Source organism: Caloenas nicobarica, chromosome 18 (genome assembly GCF_036013445.1).
Source record: "Caloenas nicobarica isolate bCalNic1 chromosome 18, bCalNic1.hap1, whole genome shotgun sequence".
In the NCBI taxonomy this organism is placed as follows: domain Eukaryota; kingdom Metazoa; phylum Chordata; class Aves; order Columbiformes; family Columbidae; genus Caloenas; species Caloenas nicobarica.
The window spans coordinates 9,925,302-9,946,239 of record NC_088262.1 but is presented as its reverse complement, the minus strand read 5'-3'; the positions used below and the strand labels follow the sequence as shown (position 1 = coordinate 9,946,239).

The 20,938-nt window shown below is 57.1% G+C and overlaps 1 protein-coding gene across 1 annotated transcript; it reads left to right on the top strand.

Annotated features, from left to right (window-relative positions):
• Positions 1 to 2,462: 2,462 nt before the first annotated feature.
• LOC135996291 (fas-binding factor 1 homolog) lies at positions 2,463 to 12,942 on the top strand. The gene is given in 19 exon segments (XM_065648113.1): positions 2,463 to 2,534; positions 3,012 to 3,039; positions 3,579 to 3,620; positions 4,195 to 4,269; positions 4,272 to 4,757; positions 5,306 to 5,435; positions 5,657 to 5,790; positions 6,073 to 6,185; positions 6,306 to 6,442; positions 6,506 to 6,611; positions 6,702 to 6,919; positions 7,401 to 7,485; positions 7,683 to 7,783; positions 8,144 to 8,350; positions 8,871 to 8,978; positions 9,297 to 9,450; positions 10,259 to 10,435; positions 10,621 to 10,887; positions 11,470 to 12,942. Coding segments are annotated over 19 exon segments (2,856 nt in total). The 3' UTR covers positions 11,686 to 12,942.
• Positions 12,943 to 20,938: the final 7,996 nt, after the last annotated feature.

The window sequence follows — 20,938 nt, the reverse complement described above, 5'->3', positions numbered from 1 at the left end:
AAGGCCCCCAGTCTGGACTGTTTCTTTGCTGTACCTTTCAAGTTGTTTTGTATCTTATAATTAAATTATTTTTTAAAGCACAAACGTCTGAGATTCTGGTATGGGAAACCTGGGGTCAAGAACATTTCTGTGACAGTTTTGTGCACAGGAATCTGTGTGTGGCACCACTTTGCTGATGGAGCTGGGAAGGAAATTCTCGTCCTTCTCTGGAGCCAAAAAACCCACAGATGGTAGTTGGAGAAACTGCCAATTTGACCTGGGATGATGAAGGTGGTGTTTGAGGGCAGAAATCAGTTGACCCAGGTCCTTGGGTCTGGAGGTTGTTGTGGGATGTTCTTCTGGTTTTTAAAGGCCATCTTGCAGAAAACAACAATCCCAAGTGAGGTGTCCAGGCTGTTTTTTCCTCCCCATGCATTCCCAAGGAGCTTTGTCTGATTTCCTTCAGTTTGTTTTTATATTGACTCGGGGCTCGCGCAGGGCTGTCTGGATTAGCAGAGGAAAGCTGTTGCTTTTACCAGAAGGTCCTGGTGCCCAGTGAACCCAGCACAGCTCCAGCTGCCCTGTTTGTCTGGCCTCCATCCGTCAGGGCGAGTGCCACTGGCCACCCGGCCAGCGCTACCGGGAGGCAGTTGCCCCCGTAGGGGTGGATCCCACCGGCCGTGGTAGGGCCGAGCTGTCACAGGAGTTCTGGTTGACAACAGGTTGACCATGAGCCAGCAACGCGCCCTGTGGCCAAGAAGGTCGATGGTACCCGGGGTGCATGAGGAGGAGCGTGGCCAGCAGGTCGAGGGAGGTGAATCCTCCCCCTCTGCTCTGCCCTGGTGAGGCCCCATCTGAGTTGTGTGTCCAGTTCTGGGCTCCCCAGTTTAAGAAGGACAAGGAATTACTGGAGAGAGTCCAGCGCTGGGCTACAAAGATGCTGATGGGTCTGGAGCATCTTTCTTGTGAGGAAAGGCTGAGAGAGCTGGGGCTGTTGAGCTGGAGCAGAGAAGCTGAGAGGGATCTGATCAATGTGATCAATATCTCAGGGTGGGTGTCAGAGGATGGACCAGACTCTGTTCAGTGGTGCCCAACGCCAGGGTGAGGGGCAACGGGCACAGACTGAAACACAGGAGGGTCCAGCTGAACATGAGGAGAAACTTCTTTGCTGGGAGGTGCCAGAGCCTGGACCAGGCTGCCCAGAGCGGGTGTGGAGTCTCCTTCTCTGGAGACATTCAAACCCGCCTGGACCGACCTGTGTGATCTGCTCTGGTGACCCTGCGTGAGCAGGGGGGCTGGGCTGGGGGATCTCCAGGGGGCCCTTCAGCCCCAGCCAGGCGGGGATTCTGGGATTCTGTCACTTGTTCTCAAGCCGAAGTGAAATTCCGTAGTTCTCTGCAGGCTCAGCAGCTGCTCTGCACTGAAGGAGACACACTTAGACAAGAGCCTCGAGAAAGCCCGTCCAGAAGGTTTCAGTGTTTGAAGCCATTAGGCGTGTAGGCTTTGAAAAGAGGTTTGAAAGTGCCCCGGGGGGCAGCGGAGCCGCCGGGGCTGGAGCTGCCGGCCCTGCCCCGAGCCCGCCGGGGACTCCATTTCCCAGCACCCGGCGAGAGGAGAAGGGCCGGGCCGGGCCGGGAAGGGAAGGGAAGGGAAGGGCCGGGCGGGGCCGGGCGGGGCTGGGGCTGCCGTGAGCCCGGGGACCGGGACGCTGCGGCCATGGCCACCAGGCCCGCGCCCGCTGGGGGCCGGGGGCGCGAGGGCCCCCGGTGTCGCGGCCACGGGACGCGGAGCGGCGGCGGTTGGTGCGGCCGGTGCCGTTGGTGCGGTCGGTGCCGTTGGTGTGGTTGGTGCGGTCGGTGCGGTCGGTGCGGTCGGTGCCGTTGGTGCGGTTGGTGCGGTCGGTGCGGTCGGTGCCGCGGCGGCTGCTCCGTCCTGCAGCATCGCGGGAGGTGCTGTTCATCTCGGCGACTTGTGGATCTGGAGACTTCGGTTGACGCCTTGAGCTACTGGAGTGTGTCCAGAGAAGAGCAGGAGAGCTGGTGAGGGGCTGGAGCACAAGGGTGATGGGAGCGGCTGAGGGAGCTGGAGGTTCAGCTGGAGAACAGGAGCTGAGGGGAGACCTTCTGATCTCTGAACTGCCTGAAAGGAGCTTGGAGCCAGGGGGGGTCGGGCTCTGCTCCCCAGGAACAAGCGCCGGGATGAGAGGAAACGGCCCCAAGTTGCGGCAGGGGAGGTTGAGGCTGGATCTGGGGAACAATTTCTTCCCCAAAGGGCTGTGGGGCACTGGAACAGGCTGCCCAGGGCAGTGGTGGAGTCCCCATCCCTGGAGGGGTTTGAAAGATGCAGAGATGAGGTTCTCAGGGACGTGGGGTGGGGGCGGACTTGGTAGTGTGAGGTTTATGGTTGGACTCGATGATCTTGAGGGTCTTTTCCAACCAGAATACTTCTGCGATTCTGTGATTGCGGGTGTGTTTAAGGCTGAGATGGAGCCTGGTTTCCAGGGCCTTGGAGAGGCGCGAGCAGCAGGGAGCCAGCCGGGGGGGCGGCAGGGGGACGTAGGTTTAACAGCAAGTCGGGAAATCCTCCTCTCCCTGCAGGTCAGAGTGTGGACGTGAGCAAGGATCTTTGATCCCCCTCGGGGGCTGACAGCGGAGGAATCTGCGAGGAGACCATCTTGAGCAAGGGAAAGCCCGGCTCTTGCCATGGTGAGTGTGATGGGTGCTCAGGCAGGCCTGGGAAATCCCCAGTGCTGCTGTGGCACTGGCTGGCAGGCAGGAGCCATCCCGAGGGCTGGGGGCTTCTGCCCAGCTGGCAGGCAGGAGGGGCTGAGCTCCCTGGTGTCACTGAAGGTGTCACATCTCTCTGCTTGCCCGGGGTTTCACCTGCCATTTCCCAAGCAGCGCGGGCGGGACAAGGGCTTCGCTGGTGCTGCTGGGCTTCTCTGGAGAAACCTGCCTCTGGCTTTAGTGTGCTGAGAAAGTCCAGCTCAGACTCGCTTGGTTTTCTAATGAGGGAATTGTCTTTCTCCGTAGGCTACGCGAGCCAAGAGAAGCATAAGTGGTAAGTACACTGGCATGGTCTCCTTTCCCTGTCCGTAGGTGCTTTGGTGTGCTGGGGATGCCTGGGACGGAGGAGGGGGGACACTGGGATGAGGTGGCAGCCCTGGCTACCGGAACGGTCGCCATCCCTGTGTGAAAGGTGCAGCTCAGTGCATTGTGTCATTGCTGACCCAAACATATTCACCTGCCTCTCCAGTCAAAGGGATTTGCTTCCTGGGCTCCTATATTCTGTTCCTGTGGGTTTTCCCAAATCTGGAGGAGAATATATGCGTTTATTTGAGTTCTTCCCCTCCCTGCTCCCTAACTGCTGGTTTAGAGGCCTCTTGCTGCCCCTGATACTGAAGCAGTGCATTTGGGGTCAAGTCCTGGCCCTGGCAGCTCTCTGTGGAAGACATGGCAGACATTACATTGCTGGTGCTTGAGACCAAATCTTTCTTCTTGGGGGATCTCGGAAGAGCAAGCCTTATTGACATTGGGAGCTTTTCTGCACCAGCTTGATGAGCTCACCTGCCTCAGCACCTTGAATTTGTCTTGTTTCAGGCTCTATTGATGACATCCTTGAGGACCTGCGGGGATATGATGGTAAAATGAAGCTTCTTTGCAGCTGAAAGGGCAGCATCCTTGTCCTGGTCCTCCCTTCCTGGGAGCAGGAGTTGCTGGTGCAACAGCCCTTGATCTGCGAGAGGCTCCAGTTGTGAGGGGGGAGGCAGCAGGGAGCAGGGGGGACAGCCGGGTTCCCAGAGCCAGAGGCCACTGAACAGGTTGCCCGTCGGTCTGGGGAGGTGAAGGGAAGTTTGTCTCTGATTAAAAGCCTCTGTGGTCCATGAGAAGCTGGCAAATCCCCCTGTGGAGTGCCCAGGCCTGGGCTATGGCCGTGTCCATCATCCTGCTCTCTCCCTGCGTTTTTCCAGTTGAACCCCGTGTTACATCTGCCAGAGCTTCCCAGCCGGCCGGGAGCAGCGGTGGGAGAACCTGGAGCAGCAGCGTGCGGGCCGGCAAGGAGTGAGTGCCTTTCAGATCTCTCTGTGCTCCCCACGTCCTCCTGACCTGCCCCGTCCTCAGCTTCTGCACCCGCTCCCTGCCCCGACAGGTGGTTTGCAGAGGATGATTTCTTCAGCAAGGTCCCTGCAGAGAACAAGGCAGCTGCAGGGGTGAGCCCAAATTTGGGGAGAGAGTCTGGATGTCCTGAGGGCTGGGGCTGAGCTCTCGGGCATCGCTGGCAGGGGGAAAAGACAGGAGAGGGGAGTGGGTGTCCGGTGGGAGACGGGCTTCCAGGTACCGAGGATGGAGCAAAGCCCGGGGGCACATGCTGCTGCAGCCCAGCCTTCCTGGGTGCGCTTCGGCTCAAGCGTCGTAGGAAGAGCCCTCACCCAAAGCAATGGGCTTGGGTGTTCCTGACGCTTCTCCCGGAGGCAGCAGCAGGATCTCAGCCCAGGACTCAGGGCACAGAGCGTTTCAAGTACCGAAATCCCCCCATCTCAGCCCCCGTGCGCTGCAGCCATGGCCCCCAGCACCAGCCTCCCAAGGGAAGAGCAGTGCTGAGGCATCCGCAGCGCTCACCCTGTGCCCGTCCTCATCCTCTTGCTTTCCAGGACAAGGACGACGCGGACTGGGATTTCCTGGGGACATCGAGACCCGGTTCTGGGCCATGGAAGATGCCCGTGAAACGTGGCACTGAAAGCAGCTCTGAGACAACACCGGAACAGAGCAGCAGGAAAGGTAAGCAGGTTGCTGGATGCCTCCTCCTTGTAGGAAAGGAATCAGCAGCCTGGCTGAGTTTGTGTGAGGTCGCAGCTGATGAAATCGAAAGCCACCCAGTCCCATCTGTGACTAAGCAGAGCGGTCATTTCTAGAGCAACTCAATAACGGGCTTGGTTGTGCCACAGCTCAGGGAGTGCCACAGGTTACAGAACTGGCCTTTCCTTTGCGGGAAGGGAGGCTCAGATTTTCCCTTGGGCCTCACCCGGCCTGTTCTGCACGGTGCCAAATGAGACCAAGTTTTTGGGGTCAGGATTTGGGTGGCTGTAGCATCCGCGGTCCACGGCAAAGCCCAGCGGGGGCACGTCTGGGTGGGTCCCGGCTGCACTTTGGCTGTTACAGGCACTCGCCCCTCTTGTTCCTGCAGCGGGGATGCTCATGGGTCCGATGCTCCCCTCAAATGGCCTTTCTCCCCGATAAATCCCACTGGGCTGCTTGGATCTCTTGTTGTTTAAAAAACCAACACCTGCCCTGCTCAAACCTCCTCCCATGTGCGATCCCATCCCCAGAGCTACCCCCACGCCAGACGCCCCTGCGCACGGTGGCCCCGGTCCAGAGGAGGAAGACATCGACGTTTGAAGATGTGGATGACGACAACCTGTTGGATGCGATGGGAATTGGCAATGGCCCAAAAAAAGAGTAAGGGCAGTGCGGAGGCGGTGGGAGTAACGCAGGGGGCGGGCTGCACGTTGAGCCGGTGCCACCGTGCTGGGGGGGGATGCTGGAGCTTCTGCCCGTGGGTCCCAGCAAGGGGCAAGAGCAGCTGGTTTGGCAGAGAAGAGCCAGAGCAGCCTGGCCAGGCTGTGTGAGGAGGGACAGCCCTGCCTCTGGAGAAACCATCTGCCACCGTGTCCCCACAGAGAGGAGCTCCGGCCAGCGCGCTCCAAGCTGGATGAGTTGTTCGGACGAGGCTCCGTGGCCAAAGTCCTGGAAAAGCCAGGTACGGGAGAGCATAGGGAGTTCAAACTGGATAAAAAGCTCCCAAAGCAGCCAGGTGAGCCCAGCCAGGGACGTTGGGAAGGTCTGCAGAGCTGACAGCATTGGCTTGGGCTAGCGAGCTTTATTTGTAATGCCCTTGCAGGGGAAATGCCCTTTCTGTCGGGGTGAGCAGGGCGGTTAACGGGCTCTGGGTCAGCGCGGGGGAAGGCGGCTCATGCAGAAGTGTTGTGCTCTGCCCTCGAGGCAGCCTGGGAGGAGGAGGAGGAGGAGGGGAGGGCTGGTGTCTTTGCAGCAGCTGCTCCTCTGGGCGCTGGCTCAAGGCTCCTTGTCTGAACAGAGGAGGAAAAGCGTTGGGACAAGGAGGAACTTGTCTTTGGAGCCTACAAGCCCTCGATGGGCTCCAGGCCCGCGGTCCAGCCGGCAACGGGGCAGTCGGTGAGGTACGGTGCTGTGCGTGTGTCTGTAGCTCCAGCCACCACCCCGCTGTCCCTGCGGCTGAGCAGGCAGGTCCCCGCATCCCCTTGCAGGCAGGTCTGCAGCTGCTTCTCCTTCCTCAGGTTTTCTGCCGAGATCAGCGGCAGCGAACCGAACCCAGAGCTCCGCTCCACACCTCGTCGTCCAGGCAGACGGAACCCCGTGCAGAGAAGAAGGGGCGGAGACGACTGGCTAGGCTTGGAGGATGACGATTTCCTGGACCCGGACCCGCTGTCCCCAGCCAAGGGCAGCCCGGCACTCAGCATCCCCAGCCCTGCCGCAGCCGGGCGGCCCAGCCCCGCCAGCCAGCTCGGGGCTGCAGAGGAGGCAGCGGCTAAACCCGACCCGATGGACTGGCTGACGGCTGCCTTGGCTCGCAGGAAAGCCGAAGCACAGGCCGAGGTGCAGAAGATAGAGGCCAAGACCATGGAGACCCGGGAGAAGAAGGTCGAGCCCTCAGAGACCCAGGAGAAAAAGGCTGAGCCCTCAGAGGCCCAAGAGAAAAAGGCTGAGCCCTCGGAGGCACAAGAGAAAAAGGCTGAGCCCTCAGAGACCCAGGAGAAAAAGGCGGAACCCTCGGAGGCCCAAGAGAAAAAGACCAAGCCCTTGGAAACCCAAGACACAAAGGCCGAGCCCTCGGAGGCCCAAGACACAAAGGCCGAGCCCTCAGAGACCGCGGGCGAAGGGCTGGCTCCCCGCTCTCCCGTCAGGTAAAGGCCCGGTCAATGGCCGCAGCGCTCCCGTCTGCTCCACGTGTGGCTGCTCCAGCAGCAGCTCTCAGCAACGCCTGCCTCAGAGTTATGAAATTCATTTAAGCACTTTCTTGTCTCCGGTTGGGGTAATGCCGCGGGTCTTTGTCCCGCTGATCCAGCCCACAGTCCCGTTCCCCTGTGCGGGTTCAGACTTGTGCCCTCTGAACGGGGCTCAGAAGGGAATTGCAGCCCAAGTGCCTCGAGCGGCGGGCAGGGGCTGTGAGCTGGGGGTGCCCGGGGAAGGGGGTGGGTGCAGCGAGGGGAGCACCAGGGTTGGAGCTGTTGGGGTCTTTGCTCCCTCGGCAGCCAAAAGGCTAAATCCTGCCGCAGCCAAGCGGGACGGAGGCTTTCAGCTGCGAGGCAGGAGCTGGTGTTGGGGAGGGATCTTGTCTCTCATGGCCTCCTCGGCTTGACCACATCGGGTGCTTTTTGCCTGCAGCCAGCTGGCCGCCTCCCCAGCAGCATCGGAGTGTCGGGCAGAGCTGCTGAGCGCCCAGGCCCGTGTGGCAGAGCTGGAGAGCCAGGTGAGCCCCAGCGCCTGTGGAGGGGGACATGGGTGAGCCAGGGGGAGGAAAAGGGGCCACGTCTGCTCCAAACAGCATCAGGGTAATGGGAGAGAGGAGCAACCTCCCTGTCCAGAGATGCCAACGGCCACCGAGTGCTGCTGTGGGGGTTCTGTCCCCGGGGCAGCACAAGAACCTTCTCCCCGGGTGCCCGGCAGGTGCGGATGCTGGAGGAGGAGCGGGCGCATCACAAACTGTTGCTGGAGAGTGCGCAGCAGCAGCACCGGGAGTACCTGGATCTCCAGAAGAGCAGCCACAGGTAGCGGGCTCTGGCCTGTGCTCCCCTCCTCCGGCAGGTCCTCGCCTACAGCCCCATCCAGCTCCCCTGAGGGGACAGTGCTGGGGCGCGTCCCAAATCCTCCCTGGGTGGGTGACAAGAGGAGGGGCCTGTCCCTTTGCCAGCAAGTCCCCAACCAGGGCACCGCACTGGGCAGCAGCAGAGGGCTCAGGGCTCAGAATGCGGAGAGCGAAGCAGCCCCTGCCTCAGTTTCCCCACGCACACAGCAACACCGATCTGCTGCTAAATCCCCGTGTGCCCTTTGGGTGCAGAGTGCCGGGTACTGCAATGAAAGCAACACTTGTTCGGTGCCGTGACCCCTCACGGGCTCTCTCCGGGCAGGACCTCAGTGACCCTACTGGAGGAGAACTACGGGCAGCGGGTGGAGATGCTGCGGCAGCAGAACGAGCAGCTGGTGGCTCAGCTGCGGCAGCAGTGGCAGGACACGGCGCGCGATCGGGCAGAGCTGCTGGCGCAGCACCGGCTGGACCTGGAGGAGCTGCGGGAGCAGCACCGGCTGGAGCTGCAGCGGCTGCGGGAGCTGCAGAGGTGAGAGCGGCACGAGCGGCATGTGGTGCCGGTACCCCCGCTCTGGGTGAAGGAACCAGGGAACGGTTTGGGGAGATGGTGAAAGGAGAAAGGAGAGTCCAGAAGCGCTGGGTTGAGGGCAGCTCAGTGGCTTTTGGAGTGGGGATTTGCTTTGCAGCTGGAGACAGGGAGATCTGGCTGGAGACATCATCCCGACGGAATGCATTGCATTTTGAAAGATGCTGAACCCCATGTTTTCTCTCCCCCAGATTCCTTTTATTCAGAACAATGAGTTGCTGATGTCTGCATAGTTTGGGTCAATGAGAAATCTGGTTTTAGGCAGAGAAGCCCATAACCCCCAAATGTGGTCCGTCCCAGATGTGGATGGCAGTCTGTGGGATGCCCCGTGACAGACCACCCTGCCAGCTCAGCTCCTGGGACCTGGTTCTCAGCCCCACGACCGAGCCTCTTCCACGGTGCCCGTCACGGGGAGCACCAGTTTGTAACAGCCCATGCTGGGCTCCTTCCCCGTGTCCTGCAGGGGGTCTGTCCAGGAACTGCGCAAGAAACACGAGGAGCAGCTCCAGCACGTGAAGTGGCTGAAAGAGCAAGAGATGGATGTGCTGACCAGCACCACTTCACACACCAGGTACAGACAGCCGGTGTCGTGTCCCCGCGTTGATCCCTGGCTGGGGTGTTCCCTGTCCACCGGGAAACCAGGCCCGCAGCACAGGAGGAGCAGGGCCCATCCTCTCTCCCACCCGCAGCCCCCAGGGATGCTGGGCTGTTATTTAGTATCTGTCTGTGCTCCCCGAAGCAGCAGCTGCATCTTCCTTCGGCTGTGCTCTGATCCCGAGAGGTTTGGGGCAGGGCTGCCCAGCCTATGGCCCAGCACACGTCCCCGTCTCGTTCGCAGTGAGACAAAGTGTGTCCCCCAGGGTGACCCTCCCCTCGCTCCTCTGCACAGGTCTCTGGACGGCATCATTGAGAAGATGGAGAAGTTCTCCAGTGACCTGCAGAACATGTGCAAGAGGGACATGGAGGAGGAGCGGAGCCGTGTCCAGGAGCTGGTGACCAACACGGAGGCCAGGCTGGGCGAGCAGACTCGGCTGCTGGAGCAGGTGAGCCCACGCTGTGTCCTCTGCCCGGGCCAGGCTCCTGGCTGGGTCCGGGGCGTTTCTCTGGCCCACAGGAGGTCCCCGGCCTGGAGCCCGTGAATGGTGTCTGTCCCTGCAGCATCTGGCAGGCTCACGGGTGGGTCCTGCTCACCAGGGAGATGTTCAGCGCTGCCTTCTGGTGACAGGGATGTCGCTCGGGGTGGTGAGAATGGGGGTGTCCCAGGAACAGGCTCCACCAGCCCGTTTCAGATGTTGACTGAAGCATCAACTCTGTCTCTCCCCTTTACCCGTGAGGAGTTTGGGCAGCCAGACCAGGCGCAGCCGCCTCTGTTGTGAGTCTGGGGAGAGGAAACCCCCACGGTGGATGAGGCAAAACCTCCCCGTGCCACGGCGACGTGTCCAGAGCCAGTTCTGCTCCCCCCAGGGCTGTCCAGAGGGGACATGTGGCACAGACAGTGCGGCAGAGCTGCAGTTTTCAGGGCTGCCAGGGTGGCAAAGGACCACTCAGGCTGGGTATTTCCAGTGCCGAGGAACTGCTGTGCGGTGAGCGTGTTTGAGGGTGTGCAGCACGGTGAGGGGCTGCGTCCGTTCTGAGGAAGGAGTGTGTGTGTGTGTCCGGTCCCAGCTCTGCCAGCCCTGGTCCCCACAGGTGGAGGGGTGAGGGCACTGCTGGAGCACCGGGGGCTGTTGCTCTGCACCCAAAGCGGCCACAGGAGGAGCTCAACAGGGGCTCTGCCTCCCCCTCAGAAGACGTGAGATGGTGTCCGGGACAGGGCAGGTGATTCATCGGTTTCCCCCGTGCCCACCCTAGGAGCGGGCAGAGCTGAAGATGCAGGGCCAGGAGCTGAAAGCCAAGGAGGAGCAGCTGGCGAGAGACAGGCAGAGGCTGGATAAGGCCTGGCAGGAGCTGAGGCTGGAGAAGGAGAAGGTGAACGGGGCCGCGCTGCGTGTCCAGCAGCAGGAGGAGCTGATGAGAAGCTCGAAAGAGGTAAGCCGAGCGTCTGCACCACGGTTCGTAGCGGTGCATGGGCTGGCAGCACAGCCGGGGTCTCACAGCCCTCCTGAAGTCATGAATCCTGTGCCGGGAGGGGAACAAGGGGACGCGCAGAGGAGCCCCAGCCCAGGGCAGCGAGGGTCCCTGTCCCCAAGCTCCCCAGCCGCTCTGCCTTGCAGCTCTTGGCCCAGAAGCACGCGGAGGGGGAGCGAGCCCTGGGGGAGGCACGCAGGATGGAATCCCAGTTCCGCAACAAGCTGCAGGTCCTGCAGCAGCAGCAGGAGCATCTAAAGCAGCAGCAGGAGCATCTAAAGCAGCAGCAGGAGCATCTAAAGCAGCAGCAGGAGCAGCAGAAGCAGGAGCAGCAGCGTCTGGACCAGGAAAGGGCATCCTTAGCTTCCATGTACAGCACCCAAGTGGAGCTGCTGAAGTTCCAGGCCCAGCAGGTGAGGCGGGGGAGAGCGGGGCTGGAAGGGACTGCGGAGCCGCTGGGGGAGCTGGGCTGGGTGAACCCGACGGGGCCCTGAGAGCCGGGGGGTCTCCTGAGATCAGGGCTGAGCCCTGGGCTGGGCCAGGTGGGCTGGAAGAAGCCGCGGGCAGCCAGAGGAGTGACAGCAGAGGCAAGGAGAGGGGGATGCTCGCAGCTTGTCTCAGGCTGGCTCCACGTCCAACCCGAGATGGACATCGTCCTCGGCTCGAAGGGGTTGCCCTCTGCTCAGCCCTTCCCTGGGTGGGAGATGCCGGCTCTGCTGGACTCTGGCTTTGTGGTGTCCCCATCCTGTGCCGTCAGGTCCCTGCTGGGTCTTTCCCCAGGCAGGGACGCTCTTGGAGGCTTCCCCTGCGGGTCCTGCTCAGACTGCGAGGTTCTGCGCCCTGGAGGAGCCAGGGAGGGGTCCCATTCATGGGGGGCCGTGGCACGAGGGAGGCTTTGGGATCCTTCTCTTGTTGATGAGCAACACCCTGGACTGTGACCCTGTTTCTGTGGCACTGCCTGGGATCCATCCCACGCATCCTTCCTCTCTTCTCAGGAGGACAAACGCTTAGAGGAGGAGAGAAACTTCTTGGAGTCCCTCAGGAAAGCACGATACAACACTTCACGACTGTCAACAACCCCTCCGCCCTCCTCCTCTTCCGTGGACGATGACATTGAGTATACGCGTTCATTTATGAAGGCCCTGAGGAATGCATCTCCACCTGTGCAAGTAGTCAATCTGTCCTCCCTTCTCCGGCCTACCATTTCTTAGAGGATTTTCTTTCTTCCTTTCTCTTCAAAAACGATCTCGGAGAGTTCAGAGTGCGAAGTTCTTCCCCAGCGCCCGTGACGCCACAGTTGGTCTGGCCTCCATCCCTCAGGGCGAGTGCCACTCTACAGCTGCTACAGGAACCTTTCATCAGGCTCTGCTCCAGTGGCCGTTCTGTCAGCTCTGGTTCTGTTGTGACTTGTAATAACATCGTATGTGAGACTGTGGTTACGAGTTCAAGGCCTTAGAGACTTCAGGAGTTCGTTTGGACACATTAGCAGGGATGCTTAATAAACACAAAGGGAGGACTGTTGCAGAATAAGTTTAATCACTTAAATTCCTTTAGTTGTAGTCTATGCTTCGAAATATCGAGAGAATGACAGAGAAAAAACTGCCTGGAAGACAGAGGAAGAGAATCCAAGAAGAAACAACGAAGGCCCCCGACCCAAAATTACCACTGGACCAACAGGCTTGTGAAGGATACGTGAAGAGCGGGTGCACAGACTGTGGGGCTTTAAAAGCCCAAGTCTCTTTTGTCTCATGCTCCTCCTGCTGAGAGGCCCCAAGTCCAGACTGTTTCTTTGCTGTTATGCGGTTATTTATGGAGATCCTGAGGAAAGCGCCCTACAACACTTCACCTCTGCCGGCATCCTGACCGTCCTCCCTTCTCTGGACTGAAGAGAAGCTGCTAAATTAATGTAGACTGGGATTAAGTTACAAAGACGTCCCCATCGTTAACCAACGACGACATGGCAAATGCTTTCTAACCACCTGCAAAACGAGGGGATATTTTTCAAGTTTTAAATCGTTCTGCCTGACAAAGAGACCTGAAGATTAAGGAACACGTTGTTTAGAAGCAGAGCGCTTAGCTTATATTTGACTAGTAATTAATAGTAAGAAACTCATCCGTTATAACTAACTTCATACTAACCTTATGTTAGCTCACAGGAAGGAGATTGGGGAACCACCTGGTGATAATGTGAACAGAGAAACCTTGCTGACATATTATATTCAGTCGCCATTGTATAAATTAGATGATGAGGAAAAGTGGCCTCTGAATGAAACTCTGAATTATGCCACGTGAACGTTATTCTTGAAGAGAGAAGGAAAGTGGGCTCAGGTCATGTATGCTGATACGTTTTTCACTTTGCGAAAACCCCCAGAGTGGCAGACAGAATGCGGTATTAACTTGCCACCACAGGATCCAGCTGTGTTCACATGAAAAAGGGAGCGGAATAAAGCTCAGGGGAAGTTGAAACGATGCCGTTCAGTGTGTAGAATAAGACAGGAAACTCCCCTGATGAGAGGGGAGGGCGAGATAGAAGAGTGTGTGTCCCCACGGGGTGTAGAATTGAAGATTATTTGCCCTGCCCTTCCGAGGTGGTGAAACTCAGGAGAGAGACGAGGAAAACAGGGAAAAGAATCAGAGTGTTTAGTTGATACTGGAACGTCTTATTCAGTTTTGAATCAGGAATTGATACCATTAGATGAAGATTTTGTAACTGTTGTGGGAGCTACTGGCCAAGAAGAGAAAGCTTTCCTCAACAGCCAATGAAATAGAAATTGGGAAAACAAATTGGAATTCCTAAGTTCTCATCTATGCCTGGGTCTCCAAAACTGTTACGGAGACGAGACTTATGAAAACAATTGCAAGCAATAATAACATTCAAGCAAGGTGAAGTGACATTCAAGATAAAAGAATTGAGCTTTTAAATTTGGCAGTGATTCAAACTGACAAGCAAAGCCATAGACCTCAGGAAATGTTGGATCGAGTATTTCCAGGGCTACGGGCTTCAAGAGTTCCTAGTAAATCAAAGAATGCAGAACTTGAGAGCGGGGAAGCTCCTCCAGGAAATGAGACTTTGTGATCTCCTGATAGCCACAGAAACCAAAGAAGACCGTATGCAATGCACTGTAAGTTTGCTAAATTTTGTGAGATGTAGTGGGTGTCGAGCTTCCCAACAGAAAGCCCAGCTGATACAGCACCAAGTGACTTATCTGGGATTCGAGATCTCCGGAGGGCAGCCAGGGCTGGGGATGGAGCAAAAAGAAGCTATTTGCTGGACATTTCTTAGAATGGCACGTTGGTGCAGACTTGGAGTTTATAATTTTGGACTTTTAGTAAAGCTTTTGTATGAACCGTGAAACAAAAAGACTTCCAAGTTGAATTGGACAAGAGAAGCATTTGAGGGCATTTGCACAACTAAACCAAGAACCTGGGTCTCCCAGATATCACCAAGCCGTTTTAGTTATACTCACACGAAAGGCCAAGCATTGCTTGGCGTGTTCTAGCGCAGCAATTGAGTCCTCAGAACCGAGCGGCGGCTGCTTCCCTAAGCAGTCAGATGAAGCGAGCAAAGGCTGGCCTGGATGTCTTGGAGCTGTGGCAGCTCTTGCACTCGCTGTATAGGAAGCTCCTGAGTTCACCAGGGGACAGAAAATGACCGTATTGGTGTCCCACACAGTCACAACCGTACTGGAACCAAAAGGTACCCATGGGTTATCTCGCTGGAGATTCCTGAATACCAGGCGGTATTGGTGGAACAAGGTGATGTGAATATTGCCATTACCAACATTGTCAATGCAGCCCCTTTCCTCAGTGGATCTGTTTCAGAGCCTGTGGTCCAGGATTGCTTGGAAACAATGGGAGCTGTTTACTCCAGCAGACGGGATTTAAAGGAACAGGAAGACGCTGAAGACTCCTGGTTCACTGATGGAAGCAGCTTTGTAAAGCAAGGAGTACATAAAGCTGGGTATGCCCTACCAACTACCCACGAGGTAATCGAAGCTAAACCTTTGCCTCCTGGGGCTTCTGCCCAGACAGCTGCACACGCACGAGCTTTAGAATTATCCAGAGAGAAGAAGAGTAATATTTGCACTGATTCCAAGTATGCTTTGGGAGTGCTGCAAGCCCATGGACCATTTGAAAAGGCCCAAGTTTATTAACAGCACAAGGAGAACAGATTAAACATGGTACTCCAATTGTCGGAAGCCGGGCTGTTACTGGACAAGTTGCCGTCATGCATTTCAAGGAGAATCGAAAAGGAGACACTGATCAGGAAGCTGGAAATAAATTGGCAGCTGATACTGCGAGACAAGCTGCTGAAAAGACAGAGAGAGATATGAGAGCGATGTCTTCGATCCCGGGTGGCTGTCTCCTCGAACCACCATCAGTAAACTCTACCTTGCGGTATGTGAACAGAGACCTTCTCAGGTTGGCCAGAAGCATTCCCCTGCCCAACTAGTAAAGCTGGAAAAGTAACTAAAGCTTTGTTAAATGAGATCATACCCCGATCTGGGGTACCTGCTGTGATGTCCTCTGATAGAGGGCCCCGTTTTGTTGCACAGGTAGTGCTGCAAGTCAGTAGAGCATCAGAGATCGATTGGCAGTTGCCAACTCTCTACAAGTCTTAAGCAAGTGGGCAGGTGGAAAAGAAACTGAGTTATATAATCGAACAGCAGATAAACAGAATTTGTCAAGAAACTAACTGGAAGTAGAATCAAGCACTACCTTTAGCGCTGCTCAGAATTAGAGTGAAGCCTCGAGCCAAAGAAAACTGAAGTCTTTTCTTTCAAGCCAATAGATGAAGTTTCCGTTAAAGCTTTTTCATGTCAGCCTTCAGAAGAGAAGTGGAATGGGCTGTTCCAGGTATTGCTGCCGGCCTTTACTGCCGTCAAGATTAAAGAGCAACCTGCCTGGATTCAGTATTCAAGAGTGAAGAAAGCAGCAGATAAGAAACAGACGTCGGAGCCAGTAGGACCTTCCGCTGTCCAATTCTCTCAGCGTTGATCTCAGTGACTCTAAAAAGTACGAGTGCAGTAACAAATGCTTTTACTCCAAGGTGGCCCTTACACGGGTCTTTAGTGAAAACTATTATAGCCCAACATGAACTAAAGGAAAAATGTGGACAGGTCGAATCTGAAACAACTAAATATCCCTCGTTAGCATTATTGGTGATAATTATAGTCTTGCCAATAGTGAATTTTGCTTTTGGTACAAGCTAAAGACTCTTACAAAGCAAATTTGGGCTTTGCCCACGGTATTGAAATAGGAGCAACCGCAAATCCTTTTGGGAATCAACTAAAGTATGACATGAAGTCACTGAAGATGATACATCTTGGAGTTCTGAAGAAATTTGGCATAAGCTTGCTTCATGGCTACCGATTCGACCTAGTCAAAGTAGCTGTTGATGTTTGTGACTCTAATTTTAATGCTAATAATTTTTACTTGCATTACGCGACAATGCTCGATTAGGTACTGTTGTGGGGTAACAAAGAGCTATGCCGTACCGCAACCCGAGATGATAATATTTTGTAGATCTCTATTGCAAAAGAATTTTGGCTTTGGTTTGGATACACTTTGGGTTTGGTTATGCACTTTAATGCCTAAAGACACAGTAGAAGCTGCTGTGGCTTGAACTTACCTGTCTTCTATCAGAGGACATCACAGTGGGGACCCCAAATCGGGGTATGGTCTCATTTAACAAAGCTTTAGTGACTTTTCCAGCTTTACCAGTTGGGCAGGGGAATGCTTCTGGCCAACCTGAGAAGGTCTCTGTTCACATACAGTCTTGTGGTCCCTCCCGCCGAGAGGCCCCTGTCCGGACTGTCTCTTTGCTGTACCTTTTAAGTTGTTTTTAATCTTGTAAAGAGATGATTTTTTAAATACTAACGTGTGAGACTCTGCTATGGGAAACCTGGGGTCAAGAACATTTCTGCGACAGTTTTGTGCACGTGAATCTGCATGTGGCACTACTTTGCTCATGGAGCTGGGAAGGAAATACTCGTCCTTCTCTGGAGCCTCTGCTTCCTTCAGCTTTCCAGAAGACACATTCGTGTTTTCCAGCACCCCCTTCTTTTGCTGCCCTGCAGAAACTCCTTTGGCCTCTGTTCCATCCCCAGCACAAGATAGTGATACTGCTCTGAGGACAAAACCAAGTAGTACTAATCAACCAGGTGCTGATAATAGACGTTCTGCCCTTCTTTCAACTGTTACTATTTTTGTAGCACTATCTCAAAGCATTTTGCAACTGTTAATTATGGGGATTTGATGTGAAAACCCACATGCAGTGATGGTAGAAACTGGAAATTTGTCCTGGAATGATGGAGTCAGTATTTGAGGGGAGAAATCAGTTGCCCAAGGTCGTTAGGTCTTCAGTGAGAACATGGAGAACGTGTGCAGTGACCTGCAGAACCGAGGGCTGTTGCTCTGCACCCAAAGCGGCCACACGAGGAGCTCAACAGGGGCTCTGCCTCCCCTTGGGAAGACGTGAGATGGTGTCAGGGACAGGGCAGGTGATGCATCGGTTTCCCCCGTGCCCACCCTAGGAGCGGGCAGAGCTGAAGATGCAGGGCCAGGAGCTGAAAGCCAAGGAGGAGCAGCTGGCGAGAGACAGGCAGAGGCTGGACGAGGCCTGGCAGGAGCTGAGGCTGGAGAAGAAGGTGAACGGGGCCGCGCTGCGTGTCCAGCAGCAGGAGGAGCTGACGAGAAGCGCCAATGAGGTAAGCGCAGCGTCTGCACCACGGTTTGCAGCCGAGCACGGGCCGGCAGCACAGCCGGGGTCTCACAGCCTTCCTGAAGTCGTGAATCCTGTGCCGGGAGGGGAACAAGGGGACGCGCAGAGGAGCCCCAGCCCAGGGCAGCGAGGGTCCCTGTCCCCAAGCTCCCCAGCCGCTCTGCCTTGCAGCTCTTAGCCCAGAAGCACGCGGAGGGGGAGCGAGCCCTGGGGGAGGCACACAGGATGGAATCCCAGTTCCGCGACAAGCTGCAGGTCCTGCAGCAGCAGCAGGAGCAACTGAAGCAGCAGGAGCGTCTGCATCAGAGAAGTGTCTCCTCACCCTCCCAACTGGGCCAGGGGCCACGGTGCACAAGGCCTGAAGCTTTTCTGACAGCTTCTCTCTCTCCCTTTCTCCCAGAGACCGCGCAGCAGCGGCTGAGCACGGCTCACCAGAGGAGACGGCGTGAATAGCCCCGTGAGGAGCTGCCCAACCACCCTGTGACACCGCTGACCGCAGCCCAGGACCTCGGTGCCCCGACCGATGGTCTCTCCAGCACCCTGGCTGAGGCTTCCGCACGCTGCAGGTGGGAAGGGACTTGCCGGGGGGCAGCTGCGCTTGTACCTGTGTCTCAGGAGGCTTGGGATGGTCCTGGGGGCTGGTTTAGTGCCCCTGCATATAAACCTCAGGTGCGAGTTGCCCTCTCGTCCTCTGCAGGGGCTCAGCGGAGCTCTCTGAGCCAGGGCAGTGCCTGGAGGGGGCAGGAGGGGAGAGGCGGCGAGTTAAAGCCCGTTTGTCCTGGGAGGCTGGGGAGGACCCCGCTGCAGGGACACGCAGGCAGCAGAACAAGGGATGCTGTGGTGTCTACGTCTGCAGTTCATCTAATGGCAGCATCTCGCACTCCGGCTCCTGTTCCAGACTTTCTGCCTCCCACTAGGACGCTCCCTCGGCACAGCCCGCGGGATATCGGGGAGTCCCTGCCCGTGGCCGACAACCCCGTGCTCAGTGCCCAGGTGCAGCTGCTGAAGTTCCAGGCCCAGTGGGTGAGGCAGGGGAGAGCAGGGCTGGAAGGGGCTGCGGAGCTGCTGGCGGAGCTGGGCTGGGTGAACCCGACAGGGCCCTGAGAGCCTCGGGGGTCTCCTGAGATCAGGGCTGAGCCCTGGGCTGGGCCGGGTGGGCTGGAAGGAGCCGCGGGCAGCCAGAGGAGTGACAGCAGAGGCAAGGAGAGGGGGATGCTCGCAGCTTGTCTCAGGCTGGCTCCACGTCCAACCTGAGATGGACATCGTCCTCGGCTCGAAGGGGTTGCCCTCTGCTCAGCCCTTCCCTGGGTGGGAGACGCTGGCTCTGCTGGACTCTGGCTTTGTGGTGTCCCCATCCTGTGCCGTCAGGTCCCTGCTGGGTCTTTCCCCAGGCAGGGACGCTCTTGGAGGCTTCCCCTGCGGGTCTTGCTCAGACTGTGAGGTTCTAGGCTCTGGAGGAGCATGAGGAGGGGTCCCCAGGGAGGCTTTGGGATCCTTCTCTTGTTGATGAGCAACACCTTGGACTGTGACCCTGTTTCTGTGGCACTTTCTGGGATCATTCCCACCCATCCTTCCTCTCTTCTCAGGAGGATGATTACTTAGAAAGGGAGAAGATCTTCTTGGAGTCCCTCAAGAAAGCTCGATACAACACTTCATGTCTGTCAGCATCCCGTCCGTCCTTCTGCCCTTCTCCGGACCACGATTTCTTTGAGGTTACGCAGTTATTTCTGGAGATCCTGAGGAAAGCGCCCTACTGCACTTCACCTCTGCCAGCATCCCGGCCGTCCTCCCTGCTCCTGACCACCATTTCTTAGAGGGTTTCTTAAGAGAAATGGGTTTAAAAGCCCAAGTCTCTTTTGCCTTGTGTTCCAACCCCTGAAAGGCCCCCAGTCTGGACTGTTTCTTTGCTGTACCTTTCAAGTTGTTTTGTATCTTATAATTAAATTATTTTTTAAAGCACAAACGTCTGAGATTCTGCTATGGGAAACCTGGGGTCAAGAACATTTCTGTGACAGTTTTGTGCACAGGAATCTGTGTGTGGCACCACTTTGCTGATGGAGCTGGGAAGGAAATTCTCGTCCTTCTCTGGAGCCAAAAAACCCACAGATGGTAGTTGGAGAAACTGCCAATTTGACCTGGAATGATGAAGCCGGTGTTTGAGGGCAGAAATCAGTTGACCCAGGTCCTTGGGTCTGGAGGTTGTTGTGGGATGTTCTTCTGGTTTTTAAAGGCCATCTTGCAGAAAACAACAATCCCAAGTGAGGTGTCCAGGCTGTTTTTTCCTCCCCATGCATTCCCAAGGAGCTTTGTCTGATTTCCTTCAGTTTGTTTTTATATTGACTCGGGGCTCGCGCAGGGCTGTCTGGATTAGCAGAGGAAAGCTGTTGCTTTTACCAGAAGGTCCTGGTGCCCAGTGAACCCAGCACAGCTCCAGCTGCCCTGTTTGTCTGGCCTCCATCCGTCAGGGCGAGTGCCACTGGCCACCCGGCCAGCGCTACCGGGAGGCAGTTGCCCCCGTAGGGGTGGATCCCACCGGCCGTGGTAGGGCCGAGCTGTCACAGGAGTTCTGGTTGACAACAGGTTGACCATGAGCCAGCAACGCGCCCTGTGGCCAAGAAGGTCGATGGTACCCGGGGTGCATGAGGAGGAGCGTGGCCAGCAGGTTGAGGGAGGTGAATCCTCCCCCTCTGCTCTGCCCTGGTGAGGCCCCATCTGAGTTGTGTGTCCAGTTCTGGGCTCCCCAGTTTAAGAAGGACAAGGAATTACTGGAGAGAGTCCAGCGCTGGGCTACAAAGATGCTGATGGGTCTGGAGCATCTTTCTTGTGAGGAAAGGCTGAGAGAGCTGGGGCTGTTGAGCTGGAGCAGAGAAGCTGAGAGGGATCTGATCAATGTGATCAATATCTCAGGGTGGGTGTCAGAGGATGGACCAGACTCTGTTCAGTGGTGCCCAACGCCAGGGTGAGGGGCAACGGGCACAGACTGAAACACAGGAGGGTCCAGCTGAACATGAGGAGAAACTTCTTTGCTGGGAGGTGCCAGAGCCTGGACCAGGCTGCCCAGAGCGGGTGTGGAGTCTCCTTCTCTGGAGACATTCAAACCCGCCTGGACCGACCTGTGTGATCTGCTCTGGTGACCCTGCGTGAGCAGGGGGGCTGGGCTGGGGGATCTCCAGGGGGCCCTTCAGCCCCAGCCAGGCGGGGATTCTGGGATTCTGTCACTTGTTCTCAAGCCGAAGTGAAATTCCGTAGTTCTCTGCAGGCTCAGCAGCTGCTCTGCACTGAAGGAGACACACTTAGACAAGAGCCTCGAGAAAGCCCGTCCAGAAGGTTTCAGTGTTTGAAGCCATTAGGCGTGTAGGCTTTGAAAAGAGGTTTGAAAGTGCCCCGGGGGGCAGCGGAGCCGCCGGGGCTGGAGCTGCCGGCCCTGCCCCGAGCCCGCCGGGGACTCCATTTCCCAGCACCCGGCGAGAGGAGAAGGGCCGGGCCGGGCCGGGAAGGGAAGGGAAGGGAAGGGCCGGGCGGGGCCGGGCGGGGCTGGGGCTGCCGTGAGCCCGGGGACCGGGACGCTGCGGCCATGGCCACCAGGCCCGCGCCCGCTGGGGGCCGGGGGCGCGAGGGCCCCCGGTGTCGCGGCCACGGGACGCGGAGCGGCGGCGGTTGGTGCGGCCGGTGCCGTTGGTGCGGTCGGTGCCGTTGGTGTGGTTGGTGCGGTCGGTGCGGTCGGTGCGGTCGGTGCCGTT